General features: G+C 51.8%; 4 protein-coding genes across 4 annotated transcripts; 1 reads left to right on the forward strand and 3 right to left on the reverse strand.

Annotated features, from left to right (window-relative positions):
• Positions 1-94: 94 nt before the first annotated feature.
• On the reverse strand, positions 95-718 carry KRP23_6983 (Protein SYM1; the record flags this gene model as incomplete). Its single annotated transcript, XM_067892239.1, has 1 exon — positions 95-718. The coding sequence occupies one exon, from the start codon at positions 716-718 to the stop codon at positions 95-97; it is 624 nt and encodes a 207-aa protein (XP_067744139.1).
• A 594-nt stretch (positions 719-1312) lies between these two features.
• KRP23_6984 (Vacuolar protein sorting-associated protein 13) lies at positions 1313-11712 on the reverse strand (the record flags this gene model as incomplete). Its single annotated transcript, XM_067892241.1, has 5 exons — positions 1313-3571; positions 3644-3968; positions 4066-5687; positions 5774-5829; positions 5916-11712. 5 exons carry the CDS (start codon positions 11710-11712, stop codon positions 1313-1315), a joined length of 10059 nt encoding a protein of 3352 aa, XP_067744140.1.
• A 577-nt stretch (positions 11713-12289) lies between these two features.
• KRP23_6985 (uncharacterized protein) lies at positions 12290-13730 on the reverse strand (the record flags this gene model as incomplete). Its single annotated transcript, XM_067892242.1, has 4 exons — positions 12290-12604; positions 12683-13219; positions 13301-13435; positions 13524-13730. The coding sequence occupies 4 exons, from the start codon at positions 13728-13730 to the stop codon at positions 12290-12292; spliced, it is 1194 nt and encodes a 397-aa protein (XP_067744141.1).
• Positions 13731-14035: 305 nt separating this feature from the next.
• KRP23_6986 (uncharacterized protein) lies at positions 14036-15145 on the forward strand (the record flags this gene model as incomplete). Its single annotated transcript, XM_067892243.1, has 1 exon — positions 14036-15145. The coding sequence occupies one exon, from the start codon at positions 14036-14038 to the stop codon at positions 15143-15145; it is 1110 nt and encodes a 369-aa protein (XP_067744142.1).
• Between the last annotated feature and the right edge of the window lie 53 nt (positions 15146-15198).

Consider the following 15198-nt stretch of genomic DNA (forward strand, 5'->3'; position numbering starts at 1 on the left):
TTTACGATTAGTGCACGGAATTCTACTTTGTAGAATTAGAAACGCTTCAAGTTTTGAATGACATTTAGCTTAGATTTTGTGTATTGCGCTGAGCTCACGCGGCTCCCGAGTCCTCCATCTGCCCGAAGAAGTCCTCAATCTTGTCCGCGTTCGAGACATCTCCGTCCTTGCTGGCCATTCGGGATAGGAACGCCGACCAGCCAATGTTGACCACGTTGATGAACAAAATTCGGTACTGCAACGGCACAAAACCGAAGGTGCACACGTGCACGAGCGGCCACACGGCCCAATTCACTGCGAGCGTCGGTGGCAGCTTGGCCACCGCAGTGTCCACTGTTTCACGCAATGGTTTGCCCTCCGAGCAGCCGGCGTAAGCGAAGAACGCCAACGACAGCGGCGGCGAAAAGACCAACTGGTCCGCGGCGATCTTCTTGATGATGGAAGACGTGCCCTTGCCTCGAACAGCCTTCTCCAGGAAATTATACCATGCGTGGCCCACGGGAGCGAACAGGAGGCCGCCCCACGCCATCATTCGCGCTGTCCTTTGCAGTCCGCTGCGGTCTGCAGCATCGCTTTTATCATCGCCGTCGCTTTCGGAATTCTCGATCCGTTGGGCGATTCGGTCACCGATGCCGAAGAGCACGGCCGACGTGACGCCTTTCGTCAGCAGCGGCGAGTCCTGCAGCCACCGGTCGTACGTGAGTCGGAAGCCCCTCATGGCAAAAAGAGGAATGAAGCGGCTGTTGTAAGTGCAAGGGCAGTGGGTAACCGTTACGTGAACAGCGACACAAGACTGTCTTCGCCTTCCTGATGGTGTCTGTTAATCCACTGGTCTGCTAATCCACTTTGGGCACAGCCGATCGCGTGAGATGGTATCAAGACCTTACACCGATGTGTGGTTGAAGTGGAGGTGAAGAGCAACCCTATCCGATGGCAGAAGCGCTTTGCACGACGTTGAAGCCCGCTTCAACCACGACTGGTTTGGAATCACTACCCAGACAACACCAAACACTGCGTCATACAGTCTGCAAGAACAACCACTTGGGCTCACCTATGGCTAGGATGATTGACCAAAACTGGGAGAGCTTTGGCGCACCCCGTTGCGACGGCAGTCAGAACAAAGCACACAAAGTACAAACACGTTTTGCTCAGCATTTGCTGCTGATAATAAATAACAAAAATGATAGCACCTCGCTCGCTCGCTGCAGTATTCTACAGGCTCATCGGTCCTGCCACTATTATACAAGCAGCGAGTCCGCAAGACTTTCTCCATGATAGACCACGTCGCCCTCGCTCCCTTGGAATGATGCATTCACTGAACGGCGCACTGGCTTGAGCCGAACACACGGTCTGCATCTTCAGGCTCGGGTCGGAGTCGACGCGCCTCCGCAAGGAGCAGCTTCGCTCGTCGTCGCCGACGCCACCACAGCTGCAGAAGCACAACAGCCTTGTGGTCGATGCGCTCCTGCTCTTCTTGTGGCACGGAGCCCGGGCCATACACCGTGAGCAAACCAACTCCACCCGCATCGAACTCTCGTGGCTTTCGCACAATCACCTTCGTCATTGTGCGTTCTTCGGCGGCGTCGAAAGCATCCACTTCCTCGATGACAGCACGCTGGAAGGCAACTAGGTCTTCTTCAAAGGCTTTGCGCCTACCTTCAGGTACAAACGGTGTTAGGACAGCACCGAGAATGCCGGTCGCTCCTGCAACGATCTCGTAGCTGGCACTGATCGTGTTCATGGCCAACGATCGGACACCCAGATATGCGCCGCTGATGAGCTCTAGAGGGCTGCCAGAAGCTAAGCCACGCGCAGGCAGACGCACAAGCTCCACGACACCGTGACCTAAACGGTACACAATACGGAACGGATTTGCGTACACGGACACCGTGTGCAAACCACTGAGAACCAGGATGACGGCCTGCTGTGAGTACCGTCGTGTCACCTTCTCTACCACGCTAGCCTGAGGCTCGTACAGATGCGTAAATGACAGCTTTGTCAGATACAAACGGAAGTCCTTCACGTTCGACTCAGGAAGGTACACAGCCAGTCTTCGACCTGAGGGTCCCAGAGTCTTGATAAACCGTCCACCATGGAGCTCCATCGAGAACTTGATGCGGACGGCTTCGATTGACAACTCTTCAATGTACACGCCACTGGGCTCAGTTCCTGTAGTAGTTGTAGTTGTTCCGCCACCACCTACGGCACCAACAACGAGGCTCCGTTCGTCTACTCCAGCGGCAGGTACAACAACACCGCTAGTGAACCCGCCAGCATAGTCCAGTTGCGTGTTCACAATCTCTTCAAAGGTGTGGTGGCTTGTAAGGCCTTCCAAGCCTTGGAAAACGCTAATAAGATTGACGACAAACTTTTCGTCTGTTGACACCTCCAGTTCCTGCATAATTAGCTCGATGAGCTCGTAGTGCGTGAACTCCCCAGCGTGGCAGCTCGAATTCCACAGCATACGGAACTGAATGACACTCAAACTGTTAGTGTCGATCTCCTCGAAAATGCCGCGGTAGCGATAATTCATGAAACTGCGCCAGCGATCGCGCAACCGCACCGACACGCCCTCTTTCACACGGTGCACCTTGGGGCCAAGCACCACTTCACGCTCCATTTGATTGTCCATTTGCAAGTTGCCGAGTGAAAAGACCACCTCGCTACTGCCACCGGCGCACGAGTACAATAAACCGAGGCGCTGCATCGACAGATAAGCAACTTCCACCATGTTGGAGTTTGCGTTGTGAAGGAACGACAATCCAATGCTCGGGATTATCACGCTCATGTTGTAAATGCCCGTGGGCTGTATGTGCTCACGAACCGACGTGCGGAACTTCAGTGCCACCAGGACCTCGCCCACTAAATCGCCAGTCTCCGGGTCTCGCATTTCCCACCAGTGCCCTTCTACCCGACCAAGTGACCGACGCGCCTGCTCTGCCGTATTATAAGAAAGAGCGATAGATCGCTTTGCTCCGACACCTAGCTTTGTCCAAGCTTTCTTCGGAATCTTGATTTCAACAGTACCAGCTGCACCATATCCATGCTCCTTTTTGCGATTCGCCTCCTCATCCGACTGCTCCGAGCTGGCATAGGAATCGCTTACACGCCCGACATCACTTAGCTGCAGGCCTCCATCTAGATATGATAGGTCGCTGTCGTTACGGTAAAATCCTTGGTTTCGCGGTAGCGACACCATACTATCCGAAGAAAAATTGCCCGACAACGGTCGGCACCGTCGAACTGGAGAAGCTGCAGGTGTATGCATCATTTCAAATGACGTCGAGTCTTCACCAGTCCTAGGACTTCCAGGTTCTGCTAGCTCCGTAGCGTCCAGCGCAATCTCCGCGGAGCTGTTGCCAGTTCTGGCACGGTTACTGTTGAAGTAGCTTTCGTCATCGATACCAATCGAGGACGGGTTCATGTCATAGATCACGTCTTCTTGGTCTCCTTGCGTTTCGTAAAAGTTAAGAGTGAGCTTCTTTGGTCGTGTGTCGCATGCGAACTCTAGGTCGGAGTCGAAGCGATACACGTGAGCGGTTTTCAATTCTTTAGATTCCGTCGTTTTTGCCTGTACATTCATAAAATAAAACAGAATGTGATCGTATAAAATCTTAAACCTCCAATCAGTTTTTCGCCTTACCTCATGGTTATCTGTTTCTGCAATGAGTTCTGCAGTAGAATCCGGCTTCAAAGAGAACTCGTTGCGCAGACGCGCCGCAACGATCTTCACTTCCAAGATGTAACTTGGCGGTTTGTCAGGGTTATAATCACGGAATACCAGTACACGGGAAGCGCGGTCAACGACAATATCACCTGACACAGTCTTTGACTTACTTCCAAACATTCTGTAGCGTAAGGCATCGATATTTCGCTCCCGATCCAAATTCGCGAAATCATAAACACCATAATTTCGAGAAATCATTTCGTGTCGACCAACAACACTGCCAGTTCGACAAGCCACACGCCTACAAACGCACGACAGACAACATGGCTTAGTACCGTAGACATAGCATTGGAAAGGAGGCACAGTATTCAATTCCCCCCCTAAGCATGATAACTTACCAGGGTCCATCGGGCTTCACCCACGCGAAGGGAATAAACTCTTTGCTCCGAATAACCACCGTCTCGTCTGAACAATGCACCTGGTTCACAAAAACATCCGAGCTGGATTCGTTGCGGATCACATACATTGGTGGGTCGTCTCGCAAAAGCGTAACAACCATACTCGGGCCCATGTTGCTGATTCGGACTTTCACACGGTACATTTCCGCAACACTACGCCGGAAATCCTCATGTTTGTACGCGGATCCGCTTCCGTCCCTCCACGTATCCATCACTGAGCCATTCAGCTTCAGAGAAAACTCGTTTTCCTCGTCCACTGCAAACGGTCCACTCCATTCTGCCCCGTGGTGGTCCATCCGCAAGTATACTCGTCGGTTCGTCAAGCTTGTCGCCGCATCAAAATCAAAATGGTGGCTCGATGGATTTCCTTTGGCAGGCATTGCAGGCAGCTCTACCACTCGGTCGCTCGTCTTCATGTACTGCGATACCTTGAATGTGGCCCGAGTCTTATTCACGAACACGAAGTGCGAAGTGATTATCACTTGAGTAGTGCGATGAAACTGACCCAGCGGCCGCTGGATGGAAATCCCCAGCTCATTGCGCGTCTTTGGACCCAGCTTGCTCCCAAACTTCAGACTGATAGGCTCTTGTACGCCCACAACCGTCGTATGAATTTTGTCCGACCAACGAGAGACCTCCGTGTCAATAATGGTGCCTATCTCAAAGACTTGGCCAGGGCAATCCATCAAACGTGGCACGGGTCGCTGAGGAACCAGCTGAGGCACAACCAAGCTGGACGCATCAGGGTTATCGGCACAACGAAATAACAGTGTCTGCACGTGCGACTGATTGTACACCCACAGCGAACAGAACAGCACAATTCGCGGGCTTCCGTCATCTGCGGCTGTGTGATCAATACGTGTGATAACCTTGTTAGACGAGATATCACCCTCTTTGAAAGCAATACCAGGACTCTGTGGGGACGGAAGGAACTCCACAATTGGATCCCAAGCACCGATTGCACCCAGCATCGACTTTATCGATCTATCCATACCATCTCGATAGATGCAATCGCCGAGATTAATCGGGCGGCTCCAGATTGAATCCATTTCAGGTAGCCGCAGGATCAAGCATGCATCCAGCTGAAAATCGTGTATAGGAACTTCTTCGCCTGGGGAGAGTGTGCCCGTCCGAATAATTTCCTCTGTTAATCCACTCGCAACGATTTTGTACTGCACTCGAATCGGCAGGGTGTTCTCAAACATTAAGCAGGAGTGCAGGGATATCTGGTACTTTGTTGCGTATGTCTGCAACTCGCCGTCCTGGTTTGTGTTTCCACGAGTGATCATTTCCTGATGCTCCTCTCGGTACACCTTGCGCATATGTGACGTGATGTTCACGTACAGGCAATAGCCCAAGCTTTCAGCATCCTCTGCCTCGAGTGTTAAGATGGTGGAACCTGCTGCTAGCTTGTTCAAATCCGCAACAACAGTGGGCTTGCACCCGTCCACTTTCACGACGACGGAGTCTTTCTCGTCGCCAAACATCGCGCTAATTGGAACCGACATTTTGTTGCTTGCAGTCAACGTCATCAGCTTTCCCATCCGTGGAAGCGCACCACTCTGCACAAACGCAGCAAAGCAATCAATGCGAAACATTGTCAGCGTGAGTGAACAAAGAAATTTTGGTAATGAAGCTGCAGATCTACCTCGCCCGGCGCTAGACGCGTGCGACAAGTCCATAATTCCATGTCAATGCTTGTGTCTGTCCACACATACCACATTTCATGAGTCAACACTTGCCAGCGTACCATAATATTTGTGCAAGGTCCGTTCTGAAACAGTACAAACCATTTTTCAGCTGGACTGGTGAGCTGAGCAGCAGCACTCGCCGAGACTCGTCTCTCTGTGCAACCTTAACTTCAGCCAACACCTTTTCGCCCTGAATAAGAAACTTTCCTGCACGCCGGAGCGGGCACATCAAACTCATCCGTGATGCACCGATCATGACTTCCAGAGCCAAGGGCGGAATATAACTTCCTCGTAGGCCATCCGACAGCATGGCGTGATCTTTGCACTCGTCTGTGGGGCTGCTTGCGTTTGCAGTAACAATCTTCAGAGGATCAAATACCAAGAATTGGCCGTCTTTCACTTGCTGCGGTTCGTTCACCCTTGTGCGCTGGACGGGATTGTTCACGTCCGGTACGAATTGCAACCCCACAAAAATCTCTCCAGTAACATTCCCGCGCAAATCGTGAAGACGATACCATCGGTTGAGCCTCATTCGGTTGGGATCCAGCGAGGCCATGACGTTACCAGCTAGATTGATCTCTGCTGACCCAACTGAAGACCATCTTGTCCGTTGAGAGTTGTTTGTGTTAGTGCTGTCTCCACGGTCCATGTGCTGGGTGTTAGGCGGTGTTATCCGCTGTGCTGCCGGTATGTCCATGTAATCGTCCTCATCGTCCACTTCAACTTCCACGTACTTATTCGTGACGTGATCAAACACGTAGTTGCGCTTGCGTTCGTCTGTTGTTAGTACGTCAATCCTCAAGATTGGCGTGACACCCGACTGGGCTCCACCGTAAGGCAACGAGAACTTATGGCGGAAGTTTTCCACGGCCTGCATTTCACGTGGGTGCCACCAAGGCAGCAACACCACTGACACACGAACATTATGGAATCGCGAGTACCCAGGAAATGACCACCCATCTCTCACATCGACATGAAGTGTTCCAGCGTGTGACGTGTTTAAATTGGCAAGCCGAATAGGAACACCAAGATTGTTGAGTACACACACGCGTCCATCTTCTTTTTTCGCTTCCCCATCAGCGGCCACTGCAGCAAGTGTGCGCTTTTCCACGATAAAGTCTTGCTTGCGTCGATTTTTAGCAATGCTAGATAGCAACCGAATAAGCGAGTCCGTGCAATTTACGTTCAGACGCTGTAACGCGCTTAGCTGCATTGTCGTTCCATCTTCTCCGCCTTTACTTCTCGCCTTCCCATAAGCTCTCCAGGGTTCGATAAAGGGCTCCCAGTCTGCCAATGAAGTGTTATAGTAACGCGCAGATATTTCAACGCTTGCATCTACCACGTAATCTGTCGAAAATTCAGTCCGAGTCACGCACTGCATCTTCATATCACTCATGGAGAAGTTCATCACCGGGATATAGGTATCCAAGGAAACCACAGATAGGCTTCTCTTGATCACTTCAAATACCACGGAGTAGCACGTGATGGATAAACGGTCGTGGATCCTCCCAATTCGCAAACGTGTGCGAAAAATGGACCTCGAAGACGAGATCTGACGCTCTAGGGTCTCAGATGAAATGCCAACAAGCGACTGGTAATTCAGCAATGGGATGAATACAGACACCTTTGGCTGGCGTTTTGATCGTTCTCTGGCATTATCTTGCAGACCGTAGTTCAACCCAGCAGAAGTTGCAGTAGACATTCGACTGCGACCCGATGGAGAAGCGTACGGGCGACTGAAACCAGTCGTGTACATCGGACGCAGGTCCAGCGAATCCGGATCTTGAAAACTTATCTGCATTGACTGCAGCCGCTCGGTCTGCGACAAATGTCCATCTCCAAGGAAGCTGACGCCGTACTCTCTCCTGTCAAAACCATCTCTGTCGCTGTCCATAGCCTTTTCCTCATTAGCGCTGTCAAACTCTGCATCGCCTTCCGCTTCCGCCGGCGTCTCGCTGTATGTTAATGCCTCCAATAACGCAAAGAGTAACTCTAACCTTCGGTCAGCCTCAAGCTTGACCTGGCCAATCGAAATGCTGACGGACCGATGGCACACCGGCCTCTTCGGTGAGTCATCAGCACACAAATCACATCCTCCAACAGCCGAATCTGTCTGTCGGTGTAGTCGAAGGTCGTAACTAATCCAGAGTTTATCAACTTGTACGAGTCGAAGGGCAACATCTTCGGTTAGTACAAATAGCGCAGTCGGCCCCAAGTGGAGTTTGAAGTTCTCTACTCCTGGATCGGCGCGGTACGAGCACGAAGTGTCTTCAATCGTCAGTTTGGCTACGCAGTGCGAGTCCTCAAGGTATGCCTCCAAAATTGGAGCACGGATCTGGATCGCAAGTTCTGGTACTTCTCTCCAGGGAGCAGTGCCTGCCGGCTCTGCGTATGTTTTGTCGATGTTATCGGCCCAAAGAACATCCAAGACTCCTATCACTTCGAATAAAATCTGTGTCAAAGTCAGCGGCATCACCCAACCCGATATTGTAAGATCTGCATGGACCCCAGTTTGTATCACAAAACAATCCGCTCCAGCCCGGGCACCCCGGTAGGACATCCGTAGCATGAGGAAGGGACCATTGCTCAGATGATCCGCTCGCATCTTTCCAGGGGTCAATTTGCCATTTTTCAGGCTTAGAAACTTGTCGCCAATATGCAAAAGACCGTATTCTGATGACTGCCGGTGGTCCAATGCTGTAAAATCTTTCAAGCCCAGATACAACGCGAACGCGGAACGATCCGGCTCCGAAACGCGATGCACATCCACTACAAAGTTTACATCGGTAATACTTAAAGAGATCCATGATGACTGCTCTTTTTTCAGAGTGGCAACTGGTCGATATATGCTTGAAAACCCTCCCAGCAGAAGCTCGTCCAAAGCTGAAGCGTCCCACCGCTCCGATTTGCGAAACTGCGAGGATTCCTCTTCTTCATCTTGTGCTGTTGAATCGTACAGAACCTCTTCGTCTTCAACATCCTCACTGACAGATCGCTTTGCTGCGTTCCTGGCGCTAGATTCTATGCTGTGTTTCCACTTTTTCAATTCCATCAGATTGTCAGAGCTCAATACTTTTCGAAGAATACCAGAACGAGTCGTGATTTCAAGAACTTCTGCCAAATTGTCACTCCATGGGCCTCCAGAAGCATAAGGTAACATGATCACCTTACAGCCCAACAAGCTGAATTCGTCAAGTACATCTGCACCCGAGCCGTTACTATGCATCGAAAAGTTTCCGTCATCATCAAGGTGGCACCACGAGCGCCGCCAACGTCGAAATGCGAGGGAGTCGTCTCGAGTATACATCCAACCCATCATCTCGCTGCCTTGGTAATATATCCAACGATTCCTCGCCAGCGCCAAACGCACCATTTTCCGTTTGCGCACGATAGCGCCTCGAATAAAACGCTGCATCACCACGATCGCGTGCGCAGCTCTTGCCCAGTCCGGAATTGCTGGAGGTCCACCTGGCTCATCGCCAACGAGCTGTTTTAGAAGTGCTCGATACGAAGGTTCATTAGAAATCTCGACAGGAACTGTGGGTGCTTCGGGAGCACTGATAAACAAACGCAAGAGGTCAACTTTGACTTCGTACGAGTAGCTGCTAATTTCAACCGGTGGATACATTTCATCTCCAAGAGCGATATTGGAGGGGCTTGTTGATGCGTACGATGACACCAGCTGAGAGGTAATGGACTGTGACATAGCGGCTGGATCAGCATCGGTTCGAGGGACACTAGGAGGAGCCATTTCTCTAGAGTGATCACTTGAAATCGCGCCAACCCAGTCGTGCCATTCGCCTAGCAGTGCAGTCATCTTTGCTTCGTCGAAAACTGCGATAGAGTTGCCGATTGCTAAGGAAATCTTCGATCCATACGTATTGATATATCCCTGGCGAGCGTCGGGATGAGTATCGTAGAGGTAGTTCATGCTGAACTGAAGAGCTGGGCTCTGTGCATCGACGCCAGCTAAACCTTCCCCAGGGTTGCATATACTCGATGCAATGCAGTGGTTGCCTATGTCATTCTCTCGCGACATACTTTGAATGTAAAAGTCCTCCACCACAACTTCGTAAAAGTGGTACGAGAACAAACTCGGGCCAAAACCCCTGATCGATACCACTGGATGGTCCAGCATCACTTCCGCGATTACTTGTTTCTGGAAAGCGCGAACAAGGCAAAATTTAAGCTGATCGGAGCTAAACGAAACTTGAGCAACAGCACGAGACGGGGTAACCTCCAGAGGCATGACGGAAGGGTGGCGGAATGTCAATACCTTCGTTCCTGGCATGGAATCGATCGCAAGTTCCACATCCAGTCCAGACTTGAACTTAAACACTGAGCGGAGCGGCCGGTCATCCACCTTGATCAGTAGCAGCCCGGGCTTCACACTGTCCTTCGTGGCAGCAGGACTTTTATCGGCGCACCGCTTGACCGTCACATCACCGGATGGCAGTAAATCAAACAAGAGTCCAGTTGGACCTTCTGGAAATGGCACACTGATCTCCGGGAGCGGGATACCCAGTACATCTCCCACTTCATATAGTTTACTGGGATACGGTACTATCTTTCCCTTTACCATTTCCAGCCCGAGTCGATTTCGAATTGATACCACCACCTCGTACGGAAGTAGTTGCTCGATCTTGGTCACCTTTATCCACGCCTCGCTTTTCCGCAACGCATCCATTCCCTCGTTTTTCATCACCATCACCTGGTTCCAAAGCAATAAATAATCTTCTGCCAGCTCGGCCATCGTGGCCTCGTTGCTCGCTGTGTGACGCTCCGACGCTTTGACCTGTTCTGCCACCATAAGTCGCCACTTCTCATGTCGAGAGAACGAGTCAATAATCAAATTCAACACAGACAACTGCTCCTCATCCAGCGTCATCCATATCCTCGACAAATGAAACACCGCGTCATAGCGCGGATCATCTGTCTGTGCGTGCTGCGCCGCCGTGTTCATCGTCAACTTTAGCGCCACATTAATCGGCGCCACCAAGAACCTGTGTGCATGTACGCTCTCTTCTGCGTTCCACCAGTCGGCCTTAGCCGCCCTGGACCCCATCTCCTTCAACCTCGACAGCGTCGACTGCAGCACCTTGGGATGTACTCTCGAGTGGATAAAATGCAGCGCATTGGGGTCCACGTACGCCGACAGATCAATGGCATTGATCAACTTGAACACCAAATGGTTCTTCTCCTCTGAATCCTCGTCCTTCTGGTCGTCAAAGCCTCCAACCCGCCAATTACTGGGCGTCGTGACGGCGGACAATGCCCCCAGCGTGATACCTACTGCGAATTTCACGCCTTCCGTTCTGTTTTTCTCTTTAGTACTGGCCCTGGAGGTGGGTGGGCTTCTCATGGGTCCAGACGGGACCCACGTGCCTTCCACTCGAATGTGCAGGTTCCTGATGTCGACCTGCAGGTTGTCAATTAACTTGGTCATGGTGCGCCCTATCCAGCCGTCAGTACCAAAGTATCCTTCACTCTCATGTGGTACTGTGTACTCAGGAACTTGGGGGCCGTTCCATCGGTCCTGCAGGTCCTGCTCGAGCTTGCGCATCTTGTGCTCCACCAGTACCGAGATTTCGTCCTGCAGTTCATCCTCGTCCTGTTGCAGCGGCGCCAGCACCAGCAGGACGTCCTGGAACTTGATCTTGGCCGAAGCATTGCCGAAAATGGCGGAAATGGGCAAATCCGCCTCGAATAGGCCGATGAAGCCCGTTTTGAGTCGAAATGGCAGCCAACTGGGCACGACGCTGGACTTGAGTGTCAAGTTCTCGAGCTTCAGGCGCTCCGACGACTGCCAAAGCTTGGCCGACACGTTCACCGTGTGGCTCTCCACATACTGGCCCAAGAAGTACGCGATCCACGACTTGAGTGCGCCCTCCAGCATCCTCTCGCGACAATAAATAAAAAAGGAAGAGGATGGCAATTGAGATGAATATGGGCTACTGGCTTTCGTAAGTAAAAACATGCGATTGGAAGAAAATGCCGGTGTAACGGACGGGAAGTGACCAATGGCAGGTGATTAAAATAGCAGACGAGACGAAAGCGTTAAAAAAACTCAGCGAAAGCGATGAACGGGTTTGGAGGGTTTACCCACGCTGTGTAGCACGTCGCATGTGAGGATGCCACACGCCGAGGACTGTAATGTGCAGCCCGGCGTAAGGTGTTGCGATACGATAACAAAAATTCTAACAACGATAAACGAGGGACTTTAGTACAGTGTTATCTGCAAAGCAAAACTTTTTCATGCTAACAGCGTTGGCATGAAAGGTTGATTCAACGGTACTCGGAACTGGCGATACATGCCAAGTGCCAGGACTGCGAATGGACCAGCTCGAGAGCTTGCCTAGCTGCCTTGGATTGTAGTAACAAGAACGCGTTTCATACACTAATGGCATTTTCCCGGATAGTCAGTAGCAGCTGACTTGAAAATACTCGGCCAGAGTAAGGATATCTACTGCAGCTCATCCTCGCTGGGCTCTGGGTTGCACAATTCGATGGTGCATGGCATCGACGTGGCTAATTGTTGAAATTGAAGCGCTTGGGGAACTCCATTCGCTGGGATCATGTGCAGCGCCGAACTCGTAGCGGACACGCACCACGTAGCTTTTCGAGTAGTCGAGACCGAAGATCGTCGTGACCAGCTCGCGCTCACTGTCGCTTGATCGTCTCGGTCGTCCTGACCAGTTCTTCCACACCTTCACCGTCCAGTCTCGAGAGAACTGCAGGTGGTACGACAGAGCCTTGGCGTGCACTCGCCACTGTACGTTTATCGCCGCCTACATCACCAGCAACAAGCGCATAAAATCAAATGTCTCTTCGCTATACTTTGAACCAAAAAGAATTTGCCGCAATACCTTGGAAGGAGACTCGAGCGCAATCTTTGCGCGTGGAGAAGCAGGTACAATTCCCATACGAAGCTCCCACCGTCCTCCATCAAACCCGTCGCTGCGACGGAAAGGTTTACGAAGAAACGCTGCTAACCGCGACGACTGCCGACCTGAAGTCAACTCAGTGTCCGTGAAATCTGTGATCACCGAGCTGTTTTCAGTCGATCTCGCGCTGTCGCCGTCGCCAAAGCTCTCGGACATGACAGCACCCTGACTGTCCGAGTCGTCTCGGTCCTCCTCCAACCCTGGACGTTCAGGAAATATAAACGACCCAACTGCAACTGGTGCACGCAGCTCACTGTCAGCACTCCCAGAGCTCGATCGTCGTGAAGACGTTTCCTGCTGATCTTCTCCTGACCACGCTCGTCGAGCTCCTCGCAGTGTGTATCTCGTCCGGAAACGCAGTCGAATCGGCCTCGGCGCGATCTTTAAAATCCGAAGTACGTCTTGGAACTGCAAGTTGGTGATACTCTCTCCATTCACCGACTGCAGCACGTCCCCTTCCTACAGCAAATATAATAAAAATCCAAGAGGACTCAATTCAGTATCCCTTTCCTTTAATGAGAAATGGAAACTGCAACGCACGCGAATTTGGTGCGAGACTTGTCCAACACTGAAGATCGTCGACTTGACAATGGTGACGGGGATGCGGTAGCCCAAAGGGTTCATCTGCTCTTCGCTTTTCAGAGTTAACCCCAACTTGTCTTCCGTAAACACCACCTGGTCCAATTAAGAAATAATAATAATAACAAGGACAACGAATGTCATTCAACGTCCTCCTGGTGTATCAGTTTCCACTGGGCCAAACCTCGTAGTCCTCGTAGGACTGATCGGGCCCCAAGTGCCAACACGGACCAGGACGAGACGCCTGTGCCGGATAGTTGCTCACGGTGCTGCCGTTGCTGCAGGCCGAGACGCTGAGGCTGCTGCTGCTGGAGCTGCGGCGACGGTGGTGGAAGGACACGGACGAGCGACGCAAAGGCGGCTGGTGCATGATCGCTATGGGCTCCTCCATGCGATGACACTAATCAGAAGAGTCAGCGCCTATTATTGCTGAAGTGTTGAGTTGTTTTTCTTCCGACCTTTTTAGTGTAGGCATTTTTGTAAAGGGTAAGATCGTATTTAAGAGCATGAACATGGTAGATTAGTACAGATATTTTGTTAGAGCAGTGGACAATTGTGTCCACTTGTGGATCTTAGCAATAAAGTTTGTTGAATGGTGCACTGCCGCCTATCAGCTGGTCCGTGTAGCGATGCCGCGCCTTTGCCTGAATATTTCTTGCCGTGCTTTGGCCACCGCACTTTTGCACCGACCGAGCGATGACCAAGATGCTGCTGCTGAGCTTCGTCGTGCCGTTCCTGCTGCTTTGGTCGCGCTATGCCGAAGCCCACACGTGGATTGACTGCTTCGACACAGACCGATCCAAACTCTACGATCAGAGCGCGTCGTACATCTTTGGTGGTGCAGGTGGCAACGGATTTTGCGAGGGCTACGGAGCAGGGTACCCCGGTCGTGGTGATATCGACATTGGCACGGTCTACACGTACAAGATGCTGAAGAACGAGGTCGAGGCCGGCACCACCGTTTGCCAGTCGGCCGATGCGAACACGTACAGTGACTGGCGAAAGCGTCTTTCGGTGGCTCCGGGTCAGACCGCGTACTTCGCGTACCTGCCAAACGGCCACATCGTCAAGGACAAGAAGGCTATTGGAACGCAGCATGGAGTCTACTGGACGGGAGTGGCCGGTACCTCCTTGACAACGACTCTTGATATGACCCCGGAGCACCTGCTGGACGGACACACCACGGACTACGACGACGGGAACTGCGGCGAGACAGTCGACTCCTATGGAAACCCTGGTGGACGTGCAGGTGACGGCAAGCCGTGTATCGGTTCGTTCGTCTTTCCGGCGGGGACGGCCCCAGGCATCTACAACATGGTGTGGTATTGGACGTTTTGGCTGGACAACGAGACTTCGTACGTCGATCAAGCTCAAGCGAAGGGATATTTTGGTGCCGCGTATTCGACATGCTTCGAGGTGGAGGTGACGTCGAGTGATAGCGTCACCAACACTGCAGCACCGACGACTGCTGCCGTTACTGCTGCGACTGCGAAACCTGCAAACGATACTGTCAGATACAAATCGGGTGCCACCGCTACGTTTTCGGGGCTGAAAAGTGGCGATGGCAGTTTGGCTGGTGTGCACGCTCAAGATTCAAGCAGCGGCTCGCAAGATTATGCGGAGGTCACTTTTGAAAACACAACCGTGGATTCGAGCGAAAGCAGCTCCTCAATCACGTCTTCAAAACGCGAATCCGTGGACACCCTGACCTCGGACGACTCTGTGCCTGCTGGTGCAGGCAAGGTGACCATTGTGGTAACGCTTCTCTTCGCAACTATTGTGACTCTGCTAGCCCTCGAGCTGTAGCCCCGAAAGGAAAAGGAACCACACATTTTGTGTATGATGATACGTGCCATCGC

The sequence above is a fragment of the Phytophthora ramorum genome (genome assembly GCF_020800215.1).
Source record: "Phytophthora ramorum isolate Pr-102 chromosome Unknown Phyram_PR-102_s0006, whole genome shotgun sequence".
Taxonomy (NCBI): domain Eukaryota; phylum Oomycota; class Peronosporomycetes; order Peronosporales; family Peronosporaceae; genus Phytophthora; species Phytophthora ramorum.